At 35.6% G+C, this 27,501-nt stretch overlaps 2 protein-coding genes across 14 annotated transcripts; one reads left to right on the top strand and one right to left on the bottom strand.

Moving 5' to 3' along the window:
• The first annotated feature begins 1,482 nt into the window (after positions 1–1,482).
• ercc6l2 (excision repair cross-complementation group 6-like 2) lies at positions 1,483–15,795 on the top strand. Of its 3 annotated transcripts, XM_042729899.1 has the most exons (19): positions 1,483–1,698; positions 1,871–1,951; positions 2,047–2,443; positions 2,524–2,634; positions 2,722–2,915; positions 3,343–3,504; positions 3,704–3,911; positions 4,006–4,263; positions 4,651–4,770; positions 7,414–7,485; positions 7,630–7,775; positions 7,876–7,971; positions 8,323–8,422; positions 8,619–8,771; positions 9,021–9,092; positions 10,087–10,702; positions 11,011–11,165; positions 11,882–12,051; positions 13,610–15,795. In XM_042729899.1, exons 3-19 carry the CDS (start codon positions 2,168–2,170, stop codon positions 14,493–14,495), a joined length of 3,795 nt encoding a protein of 1,264 aa, XP_042585833.1. In that variant the 5' UTR covers positions 1,483–1,698; positions 1,871–1,951; positions 2,047–2,167; the 3' UTR covers positions 14,496–15,795. The 3 variants fall into 3 exon arrangements, with proteins under 3 accessions (XP_042585833.1, XP_042585832.1, XP_042585831.1); XM_042729898.1 differs by lacking the exon at positions 1,871–1,951; XM_042729897.1 differs by having other exon boundaries at positions 1,483–1,951.
• LOC109102469 (testosterone 17-beta-dehydrogenase 3) lies at positions 10,628–25,226 on the bottom strand. Of its 11 annotated transcripts, none has more exons than XR_006155447.1 (12): positions 24,203–24,400; positions 23,342–23,417; positions 23,144–23,251; positions 22,979–23,046; positions 22,534–22,578; positions 21,952–21,986; positions 21,781–21,862; positions 20,953–21,018; positions 20,625–20,774; positions 20,418–20,530; positions 11,999–12,119; positions 10,628–10,645 (listed from the first exon to the last, which is right to left on the bottom strand). XR_006155447.1 is itself a non-coding variant. In XM_042729904.1 (12 exons), the coding sequence occupies exons 4-12, from the start codon at positions 23,400–23,402 to the stop codon at positions 20,435–20,437; spliced, it is 711 nt and encodes a 236-aa protein (XP_042585838.1). In that variant the 5' UTR covers positions 23,403–23,584; positions 24,203–24,249; positions 24,411–24,634; positions 24,780–25,226; the 3' UTR covers positions 19,966–20,434. The 11 variants fall into 11 exon arrangements, 10 of the variants coding, with proteins under 10 accessions (XP_042585835.1, XP_042585838.1, XP_042585840.1 ...); XM_042729904.1 differs by lacking the exons at positions 10,628–10,645; positions 11,999–12,119 and adding exons at positions 24,411–24,634; positions 24,780–25,226 and having other exon boundaries at positions 19,966–20,530; positions 23,342–23,584; positions 24,203–24,249; XM_042729906.1 differs by lacking the exons at positions 10,628–10,645; positions 11,999–12,119 and adding exons at positions 24,569–24,634; positions 24,780–25,226 and having other exon boundaries at positions 19,966–20,530; positions 23,342–23,584; positions 24,203–24,249.
• Between the last annotated feature and the right edge of the window lie 2,275 nt (positions 25,227–27,501).

Here is a 27,501-nt window from a genome sequence, read left to right as displayed (position 1 = left end):
TTTTTTTTTTTATTTATTTATTTTTATTATTTTTTAGGCAACTTTTCCAACTAATTTTCATGTTTGATCTAATGTTTGCATTTTATTTCAGCTTTATTTTCATTTATTTTTAAAATGATTTTGACCAGTTTTAATTAACAAAAACAATGATGATGCTAATATTGGTGTTAACTTTTTGCTGATGTAAGCTGTCCCTACATGTGATAAAAATTAATAGTATATATTAAGAGCTAAAATATATTCGATCTTAGTTTATTCATTCAGTATTTTATTGACTGCAATTGACTCTTTGTTCTTTTTTATTTTATTTTATGTACTATTATAGTATGTATTAATATTTTGAGCTTTGCCTTTTTATTTGAGCTTTTAGTTAAAAAATGTAGTAAGTGTTGTTATGTGCTTTTGACATTTCTATTAGTTTTTTTTTTACTTCCAATTCTCATTTTTCATCTAATGTTTGTAAATTATTTTTAGGTTTATTTTATTATTTAGTTTATTTAGTACATTATTTTGACCTAGGCTAATAATTTGACCTTATTATTTTGAATGAACTTTGTTGTTAACTTTTTGCACATGTAAGCTGCCCCGAAACAGTATAAGTATTAAGAGCTAAAATTATTTTATTTTATTTTATTTTATTTTATTTACTATTATAGTATTTATTAATATTTTGAGCTTTGCCTTTTATTGTTAGCTTTTAGTTAAAAATTTTAGTAAGTGTTGTTATGTGCTTTTGACATTTTTATTAGTTTTTTTTTTTTTTTACTTCTAATTCTCGTTTTTCATCTTTGCTTGTAGTAAATTATTTTTAGGTTTATTTTTATTATTTAATTTAATTAGTACATTATTTTGACCTAGGCTAATAATTTGACCTTATTATTTTGAATGAACTTTGTTGTTAACTTTTTGCACATGTAAGCTGCCCCGAAACAGTATAAGTATTAAGAGCTAAAATTATTTTATTTTATTTTATTTTATTTTATTTACTATTATAGTATTTATTAATATTTTGAGCTTTGCCTTTTTATTTTAGCTTTTAGTTAAAAATTTTAGTAAGTGTTGTTATGTGCTTTTGACATTTTTATTAGTTTTTTTTTTTTTTTTACTTCTAATTCTCGTTTTTCATCTAATGTTTGTAAATTATTTTTAGGTTTATTTTTATTATTTAATTTAATTAGTACATTATTTTGACCTAGACTAATAATTTGACCTTATTGTTTGAATATGAACTTTGTTGTTAACTTTTTGCACATGTAAGCTGCCCCGAAACAGTATAAGTATTAAGAGCTAAAATTATTTCATTTCAATTTCAATTTCATTTCATTTCATTTCATTTCATTTCATTTCATTTTATTTTATTTTATTTTATTTTATTTTATTTTATTTTATTTTATTTTATTTTATTTTATTTTATTTTATTATTTTATTTTATTTTATTTTATTTTATTTTATTTTAGCGCTTGTACGGAAAGTGCTGCTCTCAACACACAGATAGGTAAATAAACGCAACCTCTCTGTTGCTACGCTGTATGCAGCACGATGCTAAGTAGATGAGAATTAAATCAAATACACTGTACACCCGGAGGGAAAACTACCTGTTTATCTCACAGTCACTCAGATATCTTCATAGTTCGCACTACGAGAAATACATGATCATCCCAAAGACTACAGCGAGACTGAATGAATGAATTCATGATGGTAAGACCAGACTGACTTCCTCGGTGTAACAAATGAACTTAGAACAGCGATTTAAAGCGATAGAAACGCGTACAGGATAACGTTACTTAAATCAAAACAAATTAACATGTAATCAAAGTAATCATCACAGTCACGTATTACCTGTCCGTTTACAAATATAATCTAACGTTAGTCTCTTGTGAATTGATTCGTGTCAGACGAAGCGGCGTCATGTAAGTTAGTGAGTATGGAGAAATAAACAAACATGCTGATGGTAAATAGATTATGACTCTGGTCTATTCTTTAACTTTACCTTTAACCTTTCAGCCTGATATGATTTCAATGGTATTTATTTTTGTGTGTTTGCAGGTTAAATGTACTCTGCTCACCAAAATGACTTTTGTGCTGCTCCGATGGAGAAGCCTGTCACAGCTAAACAAGACTTTATCTAGTTAGCACCTTTACTGATGTGGACGCTTTCTCTGTGGAGATGGAGGAGGGAGACTCAAAATTTACAAAGCGCCAGGATGCCAGAACCTCTCTTCCTCAGTTTGAGGATGAAAGGCCTCTCTTTCACAGTAATCAGACGCCACCAGGTCCTTCGGAGCCATTTCTGCTGTCAGGAAATGATGTAAAAGTTCCGTACACCATCAATCGTTATTTACGTGACTACCAGCGAGAAGGCATACAATTCATCTATCATAACTATGCCAAATCTAGAGGATGCATTTTAGGTGATGACATGGGTCTTGGAAAGACTGTTCAGGTATGTAAATTTGCATGTTACAATGTATAGAATAAACCTCGGAAGGACTGCTTATTTTCCTCTTTCCTTTTTTCCTTGAGGTCATCGGCTTCCTGGCTGCAGTTCTGCGGAAAACGGGTACATGGAAAGACGTTGAAAACAATAAGCCACAGTTTTTGCTGTCACAGAAGCCATCAGAACAAGTTCAGAAGGTATTATGAATGTCAGATCTAATATTTTTTTTGCTGTTGTGTAATACTGCATTAAAACCCCTTTCTTTTATGCTTGTTTCTATTCAGGTTTTCCTCATTGTGGCTCCGCTCTCTGTTCTCTATAACTGGAAAGATGAGTTAGACACGTGGGGTCATTTCAGGGTCGTGGTCGTGCATGGTGTGAGGAAGGATGAAGAATTGGCGCGAGTGCAGAGAGGAAGATGTGAGATTGCTCTGACAACTTATGAGACCCTTAGACTCTGTTTGGACCAGTTTAACAGGTATATTAATGCTACTGAGTGATATTGTTTTATTGTTTATGCAACATGTTTATTACCATTTTTATTACCGAGTTACCATGTCATGGCATGTTCTCTTATGCTCACCAAGGCTATAATAAAGAAAAAACAGTAATTTGGTTCATGGATTAGAATAAAAAAAAAGGTTTTCTATTTCCCATTTAATAATATAATTATTTTTTTCAGGTTTCTTTGATGAAAAGAAATAATTTATTTCAAATAAAATAAAATATCAGTATTTTACTATCACTTTTGATCACTTTAATGCATCATTGCTAAAATTTTATTTGTTTTTTGGTTAATTTTTGTATATTGTAAAATTATTTTTTTTAGAAATATTTTATTTTTTAGTATATTTTTTATTTTATTATCTTTTACGTAATGTAATGTCTCGCTTGGTTTTGTGCAGTATTGATTGGGATGCTGTTATCGTTGATGAAGCTCACAAAATAAAGAACCCAAAGTCCCAGATCACTCAGGCCATGAAGGACATGAGATGTGAAGTGAGGGTTGGACTGACCGGAACAATCCTTCAGAACAACCTGGAGGAATTGTGGTGTGTTATGGACTGGTGAGGCACTCAGAAAGCATTACTATATTTTTAACCCCAATTGATGTACTCATGTTTCAGTTTGATTTGGATGGTGACTTAGAAGGTTACAGCTTTTGTAGGCAGTTTAATAAGTTTTGAATCACAAGTTATTTCATTTTGTGCCATTATAGCGTTATGATAATGGTAATTTCTCCATTAATTCACTTAAATGTCACAGGGCCATTCCTGGATGCCTGGGTTCTCCGGTTGGTTTTAAAAACAGGTTTTCGGACCCCATTGAGCTTGGACAAAAGCACACCGTGACAAAAAGAGCTCTAGCAGAAGGCCGTAAAGCAGTTCAGGAGCTTGCCAAAAGCCTCTCGCACTGGTTCCTCAGGAGAACAAAGGCCCTCATCAGTGACCAGCTACCTAAGAAAGATGATCGAGTGAGTTATTGGCTAGCTCAAGTTGAAAAAAAAACAACTGAATTAATATGTATGTGCTCTAATATGAGCTGCTTCTTGTCTTGCTCCTCTCCAGGTGGTCTATTGCTCTCTCACAGACTTCCAGCGGAAGGTGTATCGTGCCGTGCTGGACACAGAAGATGTGACCCTGTTGTTGCAGAGCTCAGGAAAGTGTCACTGTGGCAGTGGCCGTCCACGGAAGAAGTGCTGCTACAAACTGAACGCAAACGGTGTGCCGGTTAGATACCTGTACTTCAGTTACCTGGCTATCCTCAGAAAGGTGGCCAATCATGTTGCACTACTGCAGTCCAAAGAAGGAACCAGCAAAAAACAGGTTGGTAATTGGGTGTAATTTTGGGGTTGGTAAGTTTTTGATCAAATCATGTCATTGGGTTAAAAATAAAGTAAAATATGTAATATTGTGAAATATTGCAATTTGAAGTAGATGTTTTCTATTTACATTTACTTAAACATTTCTTTACTGTAATGTATCCTTAAAAGTAATTTCTTTCAAAAAATAATATCTTACTGACCCCAAAACTTTTGAACTATAGCATACGTTGTTCATCCAACAAAATCAGTATAACTGGTCTTTTGAAACTATTATGAGGTTTGATTTTACAGTATGTATCATGTCATAATTTTGTAATGGTGCAAATACACTCTGTTGGTCAAGTAAATATTTTTGTGATTTTTTTTTTATTTTTTTCCCCAAATTCAGGAGAAATATGTGACAGCCATTTGTGAACAAGTTTTTAGGAAATTTCCAGATTTCACAGGGAGGTGCAAACAAGCAGCCTTTGAAGCAATGTCTGACCCCGTGTACAGTGGAAAAATGAAGGTGAGGCATTTTTCCTAAAGATCAAAACTTATATCACAGTAATTGTTTGTTAAACAATTTTTTTCTTTCTGATTTTTAATTACCCTTCCAACATTTTCATTGGCCCCACTAAAGGAATGAGTAATTTTTAACTATGCATTTTTAGATTTTCTAGAATATATTTAATTTTCATTAAATTTGATTTGAAAGCAAATTATATGTACATATAGTTTAGTCATGAATCTCTAGATGGCGCTGGCTGATGGGTGTTAACATAACTGGTGATATTCACAGTTTAAACGACTTGGCACAAGCTCATTGGTTCATGTTGCATACACAGCCAATGAGCTTGCTACTTTACATTTAAATGGCTGGTTAGCATTGACTTGAGCATTTGCAGCGTGCTTTCAGAGTTCCTCTGAAACCCTCCACCTCCCCAGCTCCACCTGTATAGATCTGCAGCAGGTTATTTTATGTGAAATTTGTGCTGCAGCAGCATGTCTTAAATACCCACAGCACTGTATCGCCGTATGAATTGGCAGTAGTAAGTTCCCGTTCTTGCTTGCAGCAGCAGCAATAATCTACAACTACAGCAATAACCAGCAGCATAGCAGATCTATTCCACCAAGACCAAATACATTAACATTGTCATAACCATTACCATGCTAAAATCTTCCGAGAGTTGTCATGATTAAAAAATATATATACATTTAGGCCCATATATATTTCGACACTGACACAATTTTCATAATTTCAGCTCTGTATGCCACCAGAATATAGTTAAAATGAAACAATCAAGATGAAATTGTAGTGCGGACTTAAGCTTTAATTCAAGGGGTTGAAAAAAAGTATAACATAAAATGTTTAGGGATTACAACCAATTTTATACACAGTCCCCTCCTCAGGTGCTCAAATGTAGTTGGACAAATAAATATAATCATAAATAAAATTGTAATTTTTAATATTTTGTTGAGAATCCTTTGCAGGCAATGACTGCCTTAAGTCTGGAACTCATGTACATCACCAAAGATTGTGTTTTCTCTTTTGTAATGCTTTGCCAGGCCTTTACTGCAGCTGACTTCAAATGTTGTTTGTTTGTGTGTCTTTCTGAATTTAGTTTTTTCTTCAGCAACTGAAATGCATGCTCAGTCGGGTTGAGATCAGGATATTGACTTGGCCATTGTAGAATATTCCACTTCTTTACCTTCAAAAACTCCTGGGTTGCTTTTGCTGTATGTTTTGGGTCATTTCCACTTGTACTACGAAGCGCAGTCCAATCAACTTTTCTGCATTTGGCTGAATCTGGGCAGACAGTATATCCCTTTACACTTCAGAATTCTTCCAGCTGCTTCTGTCTTCTGTCACGTCATCAATAAACACCAGTAACCCAGTGCCACATGCTCATGCCATCACTTCTCCACCATGTTTCACAGATGATGTTGTATACTTTGGATCATGAGCTTTTCCAAGCCTTCTCCATACTTTTTTCTTCCCATCATTCTGGTACATGCTGATCTTAATTTCAGCTGTCCAAAGATGCTTTTCCAGAAGTGGTCTGGCTTTTTTAGATGTTTTTTGGCAAAGTCTAATCTGGCCTTGTTTGCATCTTGTGGTGAACCCTCTTTATTTGCTTTCTATAGTCTTCTCTTGATTGTCGACTTTGACAGTGACACGCCTTCCTCCCGGAGAGTCTTCTTCTCTTGGCTCAATGTTTTGAAAGGGTTTTTCTTTACCATAAAGAGTATCATCCACCACAGTTGTCCTTCATGGACGTCCAGGCCTTTTTATGTTGCTAAGCAGTGCATTCTATTTTTCTCCGAATGTACCAAACTGTTGATTTGGCGACTCCTAATGTTCCTGCTATTTCTTTGATTATGTTCCCTTGAAAAAGTGAAAAATATGCTGGAAATTATAACACAAATGAGCTGGAAAACATTTGCATATGATGGAAAAATTACTGATTGCTTTGTAATTTTAAACACGTTGTCTTGGTGACAATACATTGTTTTAGTTTTGCAAGACATACAGTAAAAGGGATGTACAGGATCAATGAATCTCATCCTCATTGATGAGTCCTAAGCGTATGATGCTAATAACTGTAACATGCAACTAAACATACTTTTCTTTAGTCGCACGTTACAGTTATTAGCGTCAGGGGTGCACAAGCTTCAAATGAACAGCATAGAAAAGTTGCCAAGATATCTTCATTTCCAGTCCATTCCAGATTTTTCCCTGGCAATATGGAGATTAATAAACCCTCTTGTGGCTAGCACTGGCCCTGAGCTGTCTTCCCTCGCAGGCTGTGGATACACTTCCTTGAGAAATAACAAGGACAGTATTTAGCGTTTCTTCAGGCCTTCCTTTCAAAGATTTCCCCCTCCCTTTGAGCCGGAGCATCTTGAAGGTGCTGTTATTGGCAGATGCTGAGTTACTGGCATCCTCACAAGAATGGGCGCTGGTTTCTGAAATATCAGCAATAGAAAGAAAAGACACAGCCCGCTCTGTTAATCTCTACCCAGTGGCCGCTGACTGACATGTTAGTTCTCGTTTTCTCATTACGATTTAAATGAAAACCTTTGTGTTTTCACATGTTATGATAAGCAAGATTGTCTTTGCACCAGTCATCATTTTGTGAAGCATGTCCTGTTTTTCTTCCTGTTTCAGGTTCTGCAAAAGCTACTCAACCACTTTATCGCAAAGAAAGACAAAGTTCTACTCTTCTCTCTCTCCACCAAGGTGAGGTGGTCAGTTACAATTTTTTTTTTTAAAAGAAATTACATTTTTAAAAACATTTTTTCCTGTGTCTATCAAAATATATACATTAACTGACTGACAGTCCAAATTTTAATAAGTGTGAATTCTTTATACGTGTTTTAACAGCTGTTAGATATTCTAGAAAGCTATTGCATGGCCGAGGGTCTGGAGTACCACAGACTGGATGGAAACACCAAGGCTAAAGACCGGGTTAAGATAGTGAAAGAGTTCAACAGCTCTCGGGATGTCAACCTGTGTCTGGTGTCTACCTTGTGAGTGTGGCTTCAGAAATTATTGTTTCGTTATAAGGTCTCACATACATTTATGACAACATGATTCATAATGACTTTGATCCTTATGTTTCTTTTCCAGGGCGGGTGGGCTTGGTCTCAACTTCGTTGGAGCTAATGTTGTTTTGTTGTTTGATCCAACATGGAATCCTGCCAGTGATCTTCAGGCTATTGACAGGTGAGAAAAAAAGTCTTTATACATTACGTATTCACATTTCACAACAGCATGCCAGAAAGATGAAGTACTATGTATTGAATACTGACGATCATTCTCAAAATTCTGCACCGGTAGATATACTGCTGTTCAAAAGATTGAAAGAAATGAATAATAATAATATTTCACAAGATTTTTACTGTGTTTTGTTCAAATAAATGCAGCCTCGATGAGCATAACAGGCGTCTTTTAAAAATTCATACCAACCTCAAACATTTGAATGGTAACCCAACATTTAACCCAAAATGTATGGAAATTATCAAGGTCCCAATAAGACCTGCACAGACCTGTAATTCTTTCTGTTTTCATTTCCAGGGTGTATCGTATTGGCCAATGCAGGGATGTGACCGTTTTCAGACTTATCTCTTTAGGAACAGTAGAGGAGATCATATACCTTCGCCAGATTTATAAACAGGTATGGTCATAACAGACATAATACTGTGCATCAAAGTAGAATGAAGATATACCTGGGTGCATGTATTAACAATTTTAAAAATGTAACAGTTTTATTAATAAAATGTTCTTATAGTTGTAGCCACATTGTTTTAGCCTTACACTAAAATGATGTCAAATCTAACACTAATGTTTTTTTCTCCTTGATTTTTTGACAGCAACTTCAGTCATCAGTCATAGGCCGGGAGAATGCTAGACGCTACTTTGAGGCTGTTCAGGGAACCGAAGGCCAGGCAGGAGAGCTGTTTGGCATCCGAAACCTTTTTCGTCTGCAGACTGATGGCACCTGTCTTACTCACCGCATCCTGGAGGTAAAAAGCTTTCTAACTCAGCATTCCACTCCTGTGTATATCTGATATATCAGTCGGTTATTGCTGCCCTAGTCTTGTGGTATTAATGTAGGTTTTTAGTGCAGATTTGTAATTCAGAGTTTCTGAGGAGCATGTGGATGCTATCTAAAGGGTTTCTACATATCCCTAATGACATCCCTTTAATGAACTGTTTATATGAAATGAATTCCTTCTCATTGACATGATGGGAATGGTGTGTTTGGTTCACAGAGGGAGGGCCGAGTGGAGGTGGGGATCACGACGGCCAGAACTCAAGCTCTGGACGAGAGGTTGCAGGAGCCAGTGAGTACCCACCCTTTCACAGACCCGTGTCTGAAGCGTTTCTTTTTCCCACCCATCTCTCCCCTCTTCGTTCCCATCATCCATCTGTTCCCACGGCATGACAGGCGAACACATGGTCATAATTAACCCCCTCTCAAGCCCAATGGTGAAGACCACACAGAAATGTACTATCTGTACCACATTTATTTACTCAGCAGAGGCCTTATCTAATTGTTCTTCTGGAAAGAACCTCACACATTGTTTTTCTGAAGAGGATGGGCACTGACTGCATCCCCCGCCGCGGCTTGTTAAAATCAATGTTTTGCTGAAAACTGGATGTCACTATCAATTAAATAATGATAAAGTGTGTTTTAGATGTTATTGATTAAAAACGGTTATATAAATTTCAATCTGAATTGGTTTAGAATATTATTTATTGCTAAATATGTCTTTTCCCTGGTCCAGAGCAGTGTTTCCTACAATGTTCTGTTTTTGCACCATTTCAGTTGTATTTGAATTTTTGCATTTAGCAAAGATGAAACCGTAGAAAGTCGTTTTGTCTGTTTTGTTTAATTTTATCACCCAGATTACATTCAGTTCAGACCACTAGCTTAAATATAACATTGTTTGGAGATACAACATTTATGTTGTTCAATAGGAATAGCAGAAAACTATTGTGGGTATATTGGTATATTGTGTATATTATGGAAAAACGGGAAATAAATTGTATTAATATATGTTAAAATATAGCATATATATAGTTTGCAGATTTTTGAACGATAAATAGAGATTTTTGGTTACAAATACAAATAAATTGACGTAACAAAAAAATAAATAAAAAAGGAACAAATAAAAATGATATAAAATTTCAAAGCATAAAAATAAAGCTACAACACCTTTTCGAAGAGCAACTCACAAAACTTTTGTATCTTTATTTTTCTAATTTATATAAAAATAATCGTAAAACAAACCATCTCCAGCATAAAACTAACAGACCCTCTTGATTCACCCTTAGGATCTTCAGTCAGCAGATGCTGCTACTGAGAGAGCAGGTGTATCTGCTGGTGCTGGGTTTAAACCCGCTGGAGTGTTGGACTTCAGCAGTGCAAGTGAGGATGAAGATCCCTGCTGCTCCAGGCCCAGGCCCTCAGCAGCACACACAGGAGAAGAGGGGGGAGCTGGTACTGCCTGCATTGGCAATATGGGCCTGTATGGTCTGCTTCAGAGACATTTGGCTCGGAGAGAACGGCAGGAGACGGACAGTGACGAGGACAACTGTGAAAAACCCACCATGATTAAGGGACAAACATCTAAGACACGGGATCTGTTCGTTGAATCCAAGGAAATGTTGGAGGGAGTCACTGATAGTAAACAGCAGAAAAAATCAGCAAAACTTGAGCTCCCTCCAACAAGTTCACTTAAACACAACAAAGACAGCATGACCGCTTGCAAGAATCGTTTTCACAAAAGGGTGAAGTTTGCAGAAAAAAGATCTGAAGATGAAAGTTTTACCTCATCAGAAGATGAAGTTCCCCAGAAAGGCATGAGATGTATGAAGGGCCGAAACTCAGGATCTGACAAAACCCAATCCAGAGATGAAGAAAACACTCAAACACTGGACTCATTATTAGGTAGAACATTTAATAACTTGGACTATTTATTGGGAATCATCTTGTATATTTAATATCTTTTTTATAATACAACACAGAATATATAATTAAATAATCCAGAAATAGATTTCATCAAACAAAAGTAATTTAAGAAAATCACAGATAATTTGCAGCAACCAAATAACAATCAACAAAAAGAATAATTAACAATTACATTAGAGTTCACTGTGTTGTTTCAGTCAAAAAACACACAGAGGACAAATTTGGACCTTTTTTTGAGATCGTTTCAATGTAATATACATGAACATATTTTCTGACTTCTCTGACAGGTGGTCTTCAGCACGTGAGCTACACCCACTCTAATCAGAAGGTAGTGGGCTCCAGCAGAGCAGAAGACCACCTGAGCCGTGCTGCAGTACGAGATGTGTTTGAACTCAACAAGCACTCGCAGCTTCTTGCAAACCAGCTTCCAGACTCATCAGAGGTTTCAATATATTTTTTTATGTATTTTTTTTTTTTATATATATCTATATATATATAATATGCATGCTGATTTTTTTTTTTATATATATAATATGCATGCTGAAGGGTGAATTAAACAGTTGCTGCACTTTTTGTGTTCAGTATTTTAGTGCAACTAACAATAGTATAATAGTATAGGTATGTTTTAGGGATTAATTTTTTTCTTTATTTATTTAAATCTGTTGCACAATGTGTGTTTAAGTACACAATGTCATTTAAACAACCATGCCTTATTTTTTTGCACACCACAATTTCAGTAACAATTTTCACACTTTTGAATACATTATTTCAGTGCAAGTACAAAAATATAATTTATTAAAATAAATTTTGAACTACATGCTTGTCATATGAACAGCAGTGTAATACTCAATTATTTTACAATCCCGAATTACACAAAACTTCTGAATTTCATGCCAGACTTGAAAAACCTCTGTTCAGTGAGTGAGTCAACAGTAACTGCTCCATTCTGTGAAAGATTCACCAGACTGATTGAGAGAGACCAATAACTTAAAATGTGTATTTTTTTTTTTTCTCAGTGATTAATTAAAAGAAATGGCTGATTTTTTTTAAATATATCTTTTATAAATTTATTTAAATAATCATGATTTTTTTGGGGGAAAGATTTGTTAAATAATTTTTAGAGCCCAATTCTAACACACTGTACTTATTGTGTTGTAGACCCAGTCATCTGATCCCGTACTACACACAGATCATGTTGATGGAGATCGGACACTGCAGGAATATGGCAGACCCTACAATGAACATCCGGTCAAACACAACATCAAAACCTCTTACCGCCTGAACAATGTCACTGTCATAGTGGGCGAGACACCCAGTAGCATGTGCAGGTAACTCGATTTTCTGCTCCAAACTCCTTCGATTTCTCCTCACACAAGGATCCAACTCACCGTCTACTCTGCACAAAGCAAATAATCGTGTCAATTGGGCTAAAAACACAAACACTAGAACAGCAAGTCAGTGAGAGGAAATTCCTGGTAGCGCAGGGCCATGTGCCAGTCCTCCCCACGGCTATGGTGTGCTGTCCACCCCCCCGGGCCCCCGGGGCTGCAGGAGTGAGGGAAGACCACCCCAGAGCACTCTCACCCACCCGTTTCCCAAGTCATGAGCAAAACCCCCTCTTTATTCTGCTTTTCTCCTCAGTACAGTCTCGTAAATGTACTGTTTGTTCATGTAATGGTGAAAACACACACTCACACACGCAAGTATATACTCTTTTTCTTGATGAACAGCTGTAATGTGATTCAGCTCCACACAGACACATATTTAATAAGAGGCTTGCTTCATAGAAAGCTTTTGCTTTGGAACCACAAAGGGTGGCAACCACCATTAGAAGTTACACCACAAGCAGCTTTTGAGCTCTTTCAGTTTCAGATTACTAAGAGGTTTTCCTTAAAAGACACTAACGCTGAATTCTCGGAGTTGTTGGTTTATGGGCTTTTAAAATGTTGAATTTGGGGTTCGTCATTGAATTTATATTAAAAGGATAGATCACCCAACATTTCTGTCATCAGTTACAAACTCCCCTGCATGTCACTGAAAGCCCATATGACTTTATTTCAATTGCAGAACATAAAGGAAGATATTTGGAAGAATGTTAGTTACCAGACAGTTTTGGTTAGCATTGAATTCCAATTCATTGTCAAAAAAACAAACAAACAAACCAACAACATTTGGACATTTCTTCAAATATATTTTATGTTCCACATGAGAACAAAAGTCAAGACAGGTTTCGGACAACATGAGAGTGAATACATGATGACAGAGTATTTAATTTTAGTTGAAGTATCCCTTTAAGAGCATGTTTTGTCATATGTCTTATAGCTTTTAGCATTAAGCAAATCTTCTGGTTCTTATTATCTTGTAACTTATGGGCTGTGGTTTAGTGATATAATATACAGACTGTCATAAACTTGCCTGTATTTTGCAATGCATGGAGTATAAAACAATCTCTTAGAACACTACAATATACTCAGTTTTTAACTAAACTACTTATTCCAAGTTGTGTGGTCTAACCAACTTGCAGAAGCATTTAGAAAACAACAAAAACAAAACAGGAAATGATGCATGAAGAGCCCTGCAGACCCTTATGACTGTGTGTCAAGGTCCATAAGTCTCTTAAAATGTAAAAGATAATTTGACATTTTTAGGACACGTCAAGGTAAGTTCAGGTTGTAAAATGTCACATGGTTTTACTTTGTTCATGTATTGAAACCAACATGTATACAAAGAGTACTTTTTAAAGAACTTGGCGTATGTATTTTAAATAGATTTTTAAAAAATATTTCCTATTTGTATTTGTCATAGAAGCCAGAGTTGTTGCAGATAACATGCTTAACAAGGGTTTTGTAGTTAGCTGTCTCTCTAAGATGATATTTGGTCTTGCAGACAGCAGTTGGAAGACATGGCTCAGTTCTTTGGATTCAACTCTGTGCGGGACTTTGCAGAAGAGATTCTGAAGAACGATTCAGAGCAGAGACTTAGCCGATTAAGGAGCTTCTACAGCCAGAAGAGCCCTGAACTTAAAAACATCATCAGAAAGACCTTTCCTAAAGCCATCGAGCCAGAACCACCACCTCCGTCTACAGCCAGACAAAGACCTACCTCAAAAAGAGCCCACCCAATCTCCCCTCTTAAAACTCAAGTTGAGGTGCCAACCCCCGAGGTCGAGGATGGAAGAAAAACATTAAAGAAAAAGAAAGTGGGTGAAACAGAAACCTCTGAGGTTCACCTTCATTGCAGTACAGACCTCACACACAATAAAATTAAGATGCCCTCCACAGACAAATTCTCATCATCGACTTCTGGACATGTTCCTCAAAAGAGCTGTGCACCAGTAGAAGAAAGTAAAACCAATATAACTACTTCCTCACAAGCTTTCAAGGACAAGGAATACGCTTCACGGTCATCTCGTGTCTCCACAGATGGTTGTGTTGCATCAAGCTCCACCCAGACCAACAGCTCCAACCAAATCACTGACCTTATAGGTGACACTTCCATCCTGGATGACTTGTTCAAGCCAAAGAGGAAAACTGTGGACCAAGCTAGAGATGTAAAAGCATCCACGTGCACAGAAAGAGCAAAAAGTAAAGGAAAAGACTTTTGGGACATTTTGAATGAAGGAAATGAGGAGAGCATTAACAAGCTCACAGATCTGACAGAGGTGGAGAAGATCTGTAACAGTGCCAGTGTCTCTGCAAAGTCTAAGAGTAATCAGAAAACCGAAAGCTCGCAACTTTGGAAAAAAAATGAGAAATTTCTCTGGAAACGATAGATTTCAAATTCCTTCAACATTGTGTTTCTTTTTTATTTTATTCAGATTTTTTTATTGCAAGTGCAGGCTTTTTATTTAAGTCCATTTGTTTTTATTTTTTATTGTTTTTATTTTCTCGGGATTCAGTAGGTTTCACAGAATAATTGACTGTCATTTAATGCTTTTATTCTTGTTTAATTAATGATTTAGAGTTCATGTTTTGATCAAGGGACAAGGATGCAATTAAATTTTTTCCCATAAAAGGATAATTTAGATATAGAAAAAAAAAAAATATTACAATAAAGTAACATTAACAGAGATGGTTCATTGGTGGTTTCATTACATAATTTGAAATTTTTTGGAAAAACTAAGAAAGTAATGTGTAATTGTAATATTAAATTCAAATAGAATTAATAAAAAATTATTTTTAACAATGTATATTTAAAAACTTTCAATATAACGAGCTTAAGGGACGTTGAATGTTACTTAATTTTTTATTTTATTTCATTAAATATTTTATAGTATTTATATTGTAATTGGAAAGCGTGCAACAACTTTTTCTTTTTTTCCCCACAACTGCCTCTCGTTTCAGGCAGTTAAATGGCTTAAATAGTTGGTGGTCTTAGACCTCAGACCAAAAAGTGGCGTAAATAGTTTTGAAGAAGTAGTGTAATTGCTTTGATGAAGTGGCATGAATCTCTCTCACCGCAGTCTCTCTTTCTTGGAAGCTTAAGGCCGCTGCTGCTCGTTTCATCTCATCTGCTGTGAGTCGCAGAACTCAGCGCTTGTTGCTATCCTCATTACAGCTGCATTTTAAGTCTTGGAAGTGCATTAGCGGTGGCACTACGAGAGAAATGAGACGTGTGACCTGCAGCTGTCTTCTCACATCACTCAGTTGTTGCACTGAGGTAAACAGAGGGTCTCCGGGGGGGTATGGGTAGGATTTTCACTCTTGATCTCCTCTTAAATGCTGAAATTAGAAAGTGTTGATAGCCATTAATTCAAACCATGACAAGTTGGGGCTACAACAGGACACTTCAGACAGCCTCCAAACTTCTGGGAGGTAGAACAAGGATGGCATATTGTCTTCACGCAACATTTGCCGCAAGTGTTCGGGTGGTTGGTTTACAAAGAATGATAATACCTTTCTGAGAGCTGTAGATTCTTATCTGTACCGTAAAGGCCTTTCAAAATGCACTAAAGGAGTAGGGTGGAGTTACTTCTAGAACTGGTTTCTAAATTGCTCTTCAGTTTTTACTGTATGTTCCTGATCATCAGTACTGGAGGAAATTGGTTTGTCATTTATGTGGATTTAAAAATATTTTTTTTATTATAAATACATCTCATAGCATACATCAAATAATTTCGATCATATGGGCTTTTGCTGGCAAGAAAGGCTGAAAAACCTGATTTAGTCTATATGTGGTTTTGAATTAGTAAACTGAAACTGAAATGTTTTAATCAATTTCTGCTATATGCAAACTCAGGAACTGAAAATATATGGCATCTGCTTCCCATTACACGTTGCACCTTCACAATGTTATTTCTCTATGTTACACAAAGAGATATTCAGAAATAAGTCAGAATTTGCTTGTTTTAGTAGCACCTCCATCAGCACTACAGTTCAGTCTGGAGCAGGTAGAACGAGCTGTTTGTTTTTCCTGATACCAATAACCAAGACTTCAATGGAGTCACACAAGCTATGAGATCGGTCTTCTGCTGCATCTGATTTACTTTGCTTATTTTTCAATGTCACTGGGCAATTTGATTTGATTTGTCAGAGTGTGCAAACTAACCCAAGCCCAGCCTCTGTCCAGATTGAGGAAAAGGTCAGCTTTCATTTAAATGTCATTCTGTTTGATGAAGAAAAGCGTTGACTGAATCATGAAAGGTTTTTTTTTTTTTTTTTTTTTTTTTTTTTGGCCAACTTGTCCTCCACAGTATCTGATACTGATGCTGCTTTGTCAGTTGTTAGGATGACAAAATGTTTTAAACATTTAATAAAAATGTTTTAGGGAAGCTGCTCTGCCTCATTGGTCTAACTGCGCTCATCAATGTCAAAATGACTGAGATGGCCAATCAAATCAAAAAAGGGCGGGCTTTTCTGTTCAAAGAAGCAGATGATGAATTCCAGCGCGACGGTTAAGTTTTTACCATAGACTGTATAAAAACAGGTTTTTACCGGTGAAAAAGTGTTAGGTAAGCTATAAATAGAAAAATATTCAATATTTGACTACTGTTTTAAAATAGAAATGTATAACATCCAAACAGTATTATCCTGTTATACGAACTACTCTACTCTTTGGTCAAATTTCGCTGTTTTGAATCACAATCATTTCTGTAATTCAAGTAAGTAATTTCATGAATGAATGTGATGAGACAAAAATTTTGCTTTTTCAACATATGCACATATTCACTCTTATTAGTATTTCAAAACACAAATATTAGTTCAAAATAAATTGATTACATGATTGTTTTCTTTTTCTCTATCCCATTAAATACATTAAAATATTTTATTCATTTTAATGCTTAACTTATTTAATAACTGATTTCATATTCTTTTAACACTTGCCAACGGTCCACAAAAATCCCCTTAACGTTACTTCATTTTATTAAATTACAGCCGTGGTTACCATGGCCACGGTTGCACCATCATTAATGAGTCCTCAGGCTTCAGCTGCACTGTTTTTCCTCCACTAAGTGTAACATGAGTAACTTATTGAATATCACACCTAACAAAACCATTGGAACACTATAACAATAAACTCCCACTCAAAATGAAGGTCTGACCCACGTATGAGTTCCCACACGCTCCTGCCTTGCTTGACCTAATTTGAAGTGTTTCAGTATATATTTAAGTAAGCAAACATGGCTGATCCTACTTCCCAGATAGTGTTATTAATTATGTTTTCAGATGTTTTCATGATAAATGCCAAAAACAGAGAACAAATTTGACAGCAAAAAAGGGACAAATTATACAAATAGACAGTTAAGATGCTCTATTTGGTTCCAAATTGTGCATGTTATGTCCGTCCCAAGCGATGATGAATGGAACTTTTTGATATATTAGGGTAAATATTTACCCATGGGGGAATAAGGCAGATTCTCTGTTTGATTGCCAGAGTTCAGTGTCATTTGATCCATTGTTTAGAGAATTGAGAGCTTGATAAACAATCAATCCTCCTACATCTGCCTGCTGTTTATGTGTGTAGGGACTCAAAGCCCTTGAAGCTGGACCACACAAGCAAAGCTTTTTGAGACTGTGAGCAGTCAGATGCGAAGCGATGACAAAGCAGTCCTCTCACTTTCATGTTCGCATTGCTGATGTAAACACAAAGCATTGTGCTTGTTTATTTCAACATAAAATTTCCAACATGAAAACAAATTGTTGGCACATGACTACATGCAGCTGTTAAACTTTGCAAAATTTAGTAAACAAAACTGTGAAAACCAAAACATGAGATATTTTACTCATCTATTTTCTAAACTATCCCAAATGTACAAGATTCTTGTTTGTTGTGAGCAGTGGTTTATGTTTAGCTTGTTTTAGATGGAATCTTCACAGACAAGACAATCTAACGTTAATGATAAACAAATGCTTTGATCACAATGCAACAAACGTCAAAAGTGATCTATAAACCTCCCTTGTGAAAATGAAGTGTGTATAATTGTACTGAATGTGCACTTGTAGCATACTTAAAATCTTAAAAGTTATACTTTTAAAAAGTTTACTTTCAGATAATGTATTTTTCCTCAAATAAAAGGCCATTTAAAGTTAGTACACTTTCATAACTGTTTCTTAAAGCACTTAGTTCATCCAATATACTTTACCTGAAAATGAAAATTCTGTCACCAATTACTCTCATGTCGTTCCAAACCTGTAAGACCTTCATTCATCTTTGCAACACAAATTAAGATATTTTATGATGAAATCGGAGAGCTTTCTGACCCTCCATAGACAGCAACGCAACTGAAACTTTCAAGGCCCAGAAAGATAGTAAGGACATCGTTGGTTCAACCATAATGTTATGAAGCTATGAGAATACTTTTTGTGCACAAAGAAAAAAAAAATAACGAAAAGTTGTTATTTTTGTTTTCTTTGTGCACAAAAGGTATTCTCGTAGCTTCATAAAATTAAGGTTGAACCACTGATGTCACATGGATTATTTTAACGATGTCCTTACTACCTTTCTGGGCCTTGAACATGGTAGTTGCATTGCTGTCTATGGAGGGTCAGAAAGCTCTCAGATTTCATTGAAAATAGCTTAGTCTGTGTTCTGAAGATAAACGAAGGTCTTATGGGTTTGGAACGACATGAGGGTGAGTAATTAATGACAGAATTACATTTTTGGGTGAACTATCCCTTTAACTCTTTTAAAACTATGTAACTTTGTAATGTCAAATTAAAAGTTTTATGTTATTCAGTATTACATTTAAAATATATAATGTACTAAAATGACACCTTATCATTACAAGTGTTTTAAATAGAAATGAGAGCAATAAAATTTTATTATATGTGTTTTAATTAGATATGAGAGCAATAAAATATATTGTCATATATATATATATATATATATATATATATAGATATATATATATATAAATAATGCTTTTATCCAAAGCTACTTAACAAATGAGGACAATGGAAGCAATCAAAAGAGCAATGATATGCAAGTGCTTGTTTTGTATATGCGAGCTGTAACAATGATATTATTGCACAATGCTGTTAAACACATTGCATTATTTTATTCATTTAATCAAAACATTTAGTTAATATTTTAGATTAGTTAACTATATAGCAGTCTATTTAATTTAATTTAACGAAACAGAAATAAAACAGTCATCTAGAAAAATTATGGGTCAGGGAAAGTGGGACTATTTCAAAAGATACAGGTTATAAGAGTAGTTTGTATAATGTTTTAAACCATAGGAAATTGTATTGAGGTAACTGGTGGTTTCCTGCAGATTGATTAGATGATCTGCAATCTTGACTTATCCACCACTTGTTTTTAAAAACATTAGATTTTCAGACACCACTGCTGCAATCAGAGAAAGCATAGCTTACCAAGTTAGTGAGGAAAATAAAGCGTGATTATTTTTTAATTATTGCCTTAGTTTTATTCCACATAAATGTCTTTTTCAGTTACAAGCAGTAGCATTATAAATTATCAGTGGAAATTCCCTGTAGTAAAAACAGAAACCCTTTTAAGTGAAAACTGATAGTTATCCTGTCAACTGTATTTCATTCAGGACAGCTAGCTCAAGGGTGACAACTTTATTAACAACTACATCTGCGGTGGAAATCCCCCTCAGACTGCACTTGTTTGTATCTTTACCAGCTCAGCATCTTCAAGACATATTTGAAACTCGACTCTACAGAGAGATTCAATCACTACAGCTAATGTGCTTCAGGTTCTGTAATGCTGAGTCCAAAACCTGCCCTCTGCTGGCTGAATGTCAGAAACAAAACTAGCAGCTCTTTATTTTTTTAAATAAATGAGATTTACATCACCCTTCAAACTTTAAAGACCATCACACTAAAGTGCATTTAAACCACTATGTGGCGCCAAATATCTGTTAAAGTGTTTTATGGATATTAATGTTATTTATAAAATGCACTTTAAATAAGACCAAACATTTTCTAATCTCAAAGTATAGACAAAAATAACAAGGCCACATTTCTTACTCTGTCATTTGGCCTTTCTGAGACTGACCTTCTGTTAATGTTATCAAGGTCAGTACAGCTCAACTATCTCTTGTCTACTGATATGATTGATTAATAATGATAATATGTTCTATTATGAACACTGATATAGTGTATTTTAAAGGTCTCCATTTCTTTCCCAGCCTTATATTTTTGACATAAAGTATTGTCATAATTAGTGCAAACAAACCCAACCGTTTTATTGTTTAAGTATCAAATGTTCAATACTGTACATATACTTTGAGAATGACAGCTCTCAGCCTCCGACCTTCTCCTTCACATATTCCCTAAAATGATGCTGAAATGCTTCACTCTGCAGGACCCAGGTGGGAATGGACTGCACAATCCCGCCCTATAGATCAATTACAGGTTGGTGAGGCACAATACATGCACATACCTAATAATAATACATATTTATTAGTAAAGCAAGTCATTTGCATCATTACCAGTATAGTGTGAGTGACACTGCCATATGTTTGGTCACCAGTCTTCAGATACTTCAGTGAGCTCCTCACAAACTCTTCAGGTGTGAATGTGACCATATCTGGCTTCTGATGTCCTGTCATTGGTGTTGAAACCCCAAATGGAGCCACCATCTGGGAAGAAAATCACCATTTGGAAATGAGGACAGTAATATATTACTCCTGGTAAGCTGTATGTACATTTAATACACACACAAAACATTATTTGCCTGATGTGTGGCTAGGTTCTGGATGGTACAGAGAGCAAAATAACTAGCATTCATTTGCATGTATGACAAGTTTTTTACTCTACCTGTATAATAATTCCCTTGGATTTATATTCTGCTTGAAGACCCTTTGAAAATCTCTCAACAAAAACCTGTTGATGAGAAGATTTTTTTTTAATTTGATATGTTGACATTGCCAGTACAGAACAGTATTTAGATTTGTAGAAAAAGACAGAACGTTTTAACTTTGTATAGATATCTTCATCAAGTAGTTGTTATTAGATTACATTACACTTTAAAATACTCATAATCAGACTACAGTTACTTAATGCTGATTATAAGATTACATATTATTCACACAATAGCAATAAATATTTCATATTTTATTGATTTTCCCTAATTCCTATTTTTTTGTCTTTCAAACACATTAAAATGCACAAATTCATGCTATTTCCTGCAGGGATTCCCAACCTATTTTGTCGTCTGAACCTCTTTCACCTAATATATTTACTAGAAATATATTTTTATGATTTAATCAATTATTAGCTTTTCATTAAACTCACAAGCACCCTGCAGTTCCTTTATGAACCCAAGTTTTGGAAACCTTGACATAATGTAATGTTTTATGCACTTCATGTTGTTACTGTAAACAAATGGAATATATTTTCTTACTCTTTGTATTTTTATATGAATATGGTACAATATTATCCTGTTTAAATCAATGTGATAAATGAGTTACAGTAGGTCAAAAGTAACCTTAAAATAATCAAAACATAGTCTGATTATATTACCTAAAATATAATAATGTAATGGATCACGTTACTGACTACAATTTTTGTCATGTAATTTGGAATCAGTAACGTACTGGAATTTGTAAGTACTCTAACCAGCTCTGGATGTCTTGTTAAGTTTACCTTGGATGCTGCATAAAGGGTGTAAATGGGGCAGGGTATTTTGGCTATGCCAGAGGACACATTCAGAATGACTCCTCTTCCTCTAAGGAAATACATATGGTCAGTGTGATGGCCATTTGTTAAAAATTTTTGAAAAATCCTGGGAAAACTATTGAACAGAGAAGGCCAAACCTTTGCTGCATTCCTGGTAGCACAATTCTGCACATCTGAATATGGAAAACAATATGAGCACACTATTAAATCTCATAAAAACCACAGATTGTTCTCAACTGGCTTTTCTTTAGGATTTTATGATTGATGTCAGGTGATGATTCAAAAAAATCACTTAAAAAACATTTTTATAAAAAAATAAATAAATAATAATAATAATAAAATAACATTTAAATCTATTAATATTATGATGAACTATAGGCCTAACGAATATGCAAAATTATTAACTTGACCGTAAGATAATTTACAAAAAATTTTTTGATTAGAATCATGACCTTTGACACTGATAACAAAAGACTGACAACACAAGTTTTCTCTCAACTTTTTGAAGTTTATCTACCAGTTTTTTTTTTTTTTGCTAATTATACATGTAATCAGTTGCATTTTATTATTTGCATTAGGAATAATTGTTTCCTTGCTTTCTGCGACCCTGTCAGAACACAGCTTAATTCTGGGAGTGACTACTGCAACCAAACAGTGTTTAACCACTGCCTCATTGTAATGCATATAGTGCGTGGTAAGGTTCTGTTTGCTTGTACTCACCTTAACCATGGCTTTCACATTGCAGTTGATAACATCATATATTCTCTAGGAGAGGCCACAACAACATGAAACATACTGTATAATTGCAAAATCTGATAAACACTCCAAAACTTCAACTGTTCACTTCTACAAAATAAAGGTTCTTTATTGGCATCTATGGTTCAATGAAGAATTTTTGACATCTATGGTTTCTCTTCAGTGCACAAACATTTCTACAGATTATTATAATGTTCACTAAGAAAGAAATTGTTCTTTTAAGAAATTCTTCATCTTGCATCACTACAAAAAAAAGTTATTATGGGCAATTTTCAGTTACTACACTATATCTCAAATCATTTTGAAAGACTACTGCTTCATTAATGAGAGCTGGCAGTAGCATATTCTGTATATGATTTATGATATTAAAAGCATTAATAATGACTGTATGAACCATTGGTGACCTCACTTCTTCCAGGTCAGATGTTTCAAGTAGCTTGCAGGGTATTTTGCTGGGCAGAATCCCGACATTGTTCACTGTGTTTAAAGAAAAGTAACATTGATCAGCAATCTTGAACATGTTAGAACATTAAATAAATACTTTGAAGCAATGAGACATCTGATACCTACTGACCTAAAATACCAATTTCCAAACCCTCAATGTTTTCTTGAATGTGCCCATATCTATCATCTTTGGTGAAGTCAGCAGCTATTACTTTGACTTCTCGTCCTGTAGTGAGCTCTGTCAGAACAAGAAAAGAACGCTGGTGAAACTGAGCTCTTAGACTACAGACCAGTTGAGAAGCTGATTTCCCAGCAGTAAACACATTACCGATCTTCCTTGCTGCTCTGTCAAGCTTCTCTTGGTTTCTGCTGATGATGATCACACTCATACCTAGTTTTGAAAGCTGCAGAGAACGACAGTGTTACCGAAATAGCCTAGTCTGATACTTGTGATGAGCTGGTGTATTTGTTGTTTTTATGTGGTATGGGATCTTTACAAAGAATTCTGAAGTGAACTAAAGATTACTTCCCGTTTCTGGTTGTTTACGTGTCCTGTTTAAGGCCCACTTCACTGGTGCAAACATTTTTGTGGAAGAAAGCATTCAGAGATCATTTAGTTTTTATAAATAAATATTGCCGAAATCTGGACACCGTGTTATTGCACAGAAGGTTTCACAATCAAAACAGATGCTTATTTATATACACTACCATTTAAATGTTGGTAAGATTTTTGGTAAGAAATACTAATAACAATTAAAAAACAAAAACATATGTATTGTAATTTATTCCTACCATTACTCCAGTCTTCAGTATCACATGGTCTTTCAGAAATCATTCTTATGCTGATTTAGTGCTCAAGAAACAATTATCATTCTATTATTATAATTCTTTTTAATATTTTGTGGTGACCAGGATAAATTTTTCAGATTTATTTAAGGAATTGAAGTTCAAAAGAACAGCATTTTATTTGAAATATATACATTTTATTATTTAACATCATGAACGTCTTTACTGCCAATTTTGATCACGTTAATGCTTCCTGCTGAACAAAAAGTGTACTTTAACTGTGCATATAAGTGCATTTTACTGTAACCTTTTAACTGTATACTTCTCAATTATTTAAATAATCTAATATCTAATTTAACATCACTATTGACAACAGTTTTTACATATGTAGTAGTGTTGTTACCTCTTCGGCATATGCTCTGCCTATTCCATCTGACCCTCCAGTGACCACTGAAACAGAGGAAATATTCAATATTAGACTTAAAATCATAAACTAGAAGGTATGAATAATAATCTTATATTCTGTGTTACTAATTCACTTGTGAACAAATGTGATTGACTGTTCAATCTGCGAAAAAGTATCTATATTTTTTACAGTATAAATAACTAACCTTCACATTAAAAAAAAGCGTTTAAATCAAGCATATCCAGAACATGTTAGTCTCTGTTTCCTGTCACTCTCTCTGAGAATCTCACACACTTCAGATGAAAGGCAGTCAGTGTCTGTTTGTTTCAACAGCACGTTCTTGAACAGACTGTGTGTACTCACCAATTCACTGAACAAATAGGGAGCATGGGTGGTGCATGTGTGTGAAAAGTCATCTTCTGTGAATGTCTGTGTAACACAGTTCATAGTACAGAAAAAAAAAGGAGGAGGGAACCGGCGAACATTTAAACAATTTAATAAAATAAACCCTCGCGGACAACTGCCGCACACAAAACAAGAAATAAATTCCAGGCCTGGTCCTCTCTTGTCTTACATTTTCGTCACTCCTCCTTTTGTCCCTCCGGAGCTGCTCCGTGAGACTCGAGACCTGTGAGTGGCGCAGGTGTTGCGCATTATCATTAACTCCACCGGCCTCGCTCTGTTCCCACGGCTCTCAGCCCCGCCCCACTCGTCACATACCCCCATCGCCCCTTGCAGACCGGGGGGTACTCCCGAGACTGCGCTCTACTCCCCCCTCCCCCCGATCACGGCGGCCACGGCATACCTGGGGGTAAGGACAGACAGACGAGGCGAGAGAAAAGGGGACGGAAGTATGAGGAGAGACAGAGACGAGAGAGGGGAGAGAGGGAAAAAAAATAAAAATCTTTTTCCGGTTCCCAGACACACTGCCGCTTGGCCCTCCACCAGCTGGGTAAACTCTTCCGCGATGCCTGGCAGCGGCACTGGATAGCCCTCAGTGGATGGCCCGACACTCCTCCGCGTTCGTGGCCGATGGCAGCAGGCGCTGGCCTCAGGCAAACAGCGGTGACTTCTCCACTCCCTTACAGACGCCTGCCATCTCTCCACATCCCAGGCAGCCAGCAGCGAGTTCGCAGATTCACCACAGTGGCGAGGGATCTCTGGCAGTGTGTCCCTCCTTCCTTTTGGGTTTCGGCACCAATGTAACACAGTTCTTTGTACGGGAGGAAGGAGGAGGGAACTAGCGAACAATTAAACAATTGAATAAAATAAACCAACACAAAATGAAGGTAAAGTGTGACTGCTGCACACAAAATAAAGTCCAGGCCTGGTCCTCTCTAGTCTTACACTGTCGTCACTCCTCCTTTTATCCTTCCAGAGCTCCTCCATGGAACTCGACTGGTCCTCTCTCGTCTTACACCACGCTTCATCCTTCCAGAGCTCCTTCATGCTTCGTTAGCTCAGCTCTCAGCTCCGCCCCACTCGTCACAGTCTAGAACCGCATCTTCTCTCCACCACTGTTAGTTCATCTGAGAAGTTCATGGGAGTACTGAAGAAAAGGGGTGGTGGAGGGTCAGTGGCATGACCAGTGTATAATATAGAGGAAATGATGTAATATGTAATTACGGCCTTTCATGCTTTCATTACTTTTGCAGACTAGAAAGGTTTGAACTAATGTCTGTGTTGTCCTCTGTGTGGGAAAATGGCTTTTTTGTGTCTTTCTTTCTTGTTTCCCATGCTTCCGTTCTTTGTGTCAGTGTTCTTGGCGTACAAGAAGTACAAGTAGTACCCTGCTTTAGATCTCAGTGAGATCTCAGGATAACCTAAATATTTTGAATGTCTCAAATGTTAACAATTCGGTCTTAAGCTGGCTTGTCTCAACTTTTACAATGTATTATATAAGTACAATTGTAATAAATACTATTAATATATACATGTTATATTATTTAATATACCCAAGCTATGTACTAATAATGAACATCTATATTTATATGAACTAATGATAAGAATGATTAATAAATTATGTATTAAAAAAATGTATTGCTTCTTAGAATTTTTGGGGGACCCTAGTGGTCCCTGAGGGTCCCTTAATAGAAATCATGCTCCGTGGGGCCCCAAGGCTGCATTTATTTGATTAATAATAAAATAAAACTGGTATATCAAAATATTTAATAAAATAATTAACTGTTTTCTTTTTTAATATATTTTAAAATATTCGGCAAAGTGATGGCAAAGCTGAGTTTTTAACCAGTCATTTCTCCAGTCTTCAGTGTTACATGATCCTTTAGAAACCTAATATGTCTCTAGTATAAGAATGCAAATCTTACAGCATTCTATAATGCACTCATACTGGCTAAATCAACTGGAATATACACAAAAACTTACAAAATTCTGCATGATTATTTATAGTGAAAGGAATAGCAGATGTACTGTGTCTAAACATGCTAGAAAACACCCCCTGCAAAGGGACATTGTTATGCATGGACTCTCTCTCTCACACACACACACACACTTTTTCATAGCCTTAAAGAGAAAGAATAGTTGCAGGAGGAGAAAAAAGTAATGTTAATTTGATTTCAAATGAACAGGAACAACCATTCAAAGTTAAGAAGAAAAAAAAAAAAAGGAGTAATAACTTCCTGGAACATACTGTTCTAATTGCCTTTTGTTCTCTGCCACTCTCAGTGCCGGAATGGAATGGAAAGGAAGCTTGGGAAAAAGTGGCTGGAATTGTTGTTTTTTGTTGTTGCTGAACTTGTATACTCAGTATGATTTCAAGAAAGCCATAAGTAGGGTCTCTCTTTTGCCAACAACAAAAAACACTGTTTAGGAAACCAAGACACTTTGAGAGGGACCAATTAAAATGAGATGAGAACCTTGTTCCTGGGCCAAACGGTGGAACAAAACCAAGGTGGTGATGATTTGTAGGAAGGCTACATGGTTCACTGCTTTAAATCCACTGTATTCAACCAGGGTTCTCTCAAGGTACAGCAGGGGGTCAGTTCAGAAGATATAATAAACATTGCAGTATCTGCTTAAATCATGACATTTACTTTTTCAAAATAATCTTTTAAGCAATATTTAATATAGTAACGTGAAATAGTGCTCTTAATGAACGTTATTATAAAGGGTTACCAACAAAATCCAGCTTTTTTATTTTTAGCTTATATGTCAAAAGTTTAACATTGCTACTTTCTATCTTATTATTTATTTATTAATAATTTATTTCATGCATTTATTATTATTTTCTTTATATATTTGCAGAAATCTTTCAAGTAAAAAAAGGCTGATTTATA

Source organism: Cyprinus carpio, chromosome B8 (assembly GCF_018340385.1).
Source record: "Cyprinus carpio isolate SPL01 chromosome B8, ASM1834038v1, whole genome shotgun sequence".
Classification (NCBI taxonomy): domain Eukaryota; kingdom Metazoa; phylum Chordata; class Actinopteri; order Cypriniformes; family Cyprinidae; genus Cyprinus; species Cyprinus carpio.
Note: the sequence above shows the minus strand (reverse complement) of the source record. Positions and strands in the feature narration are given on the sequence as shown.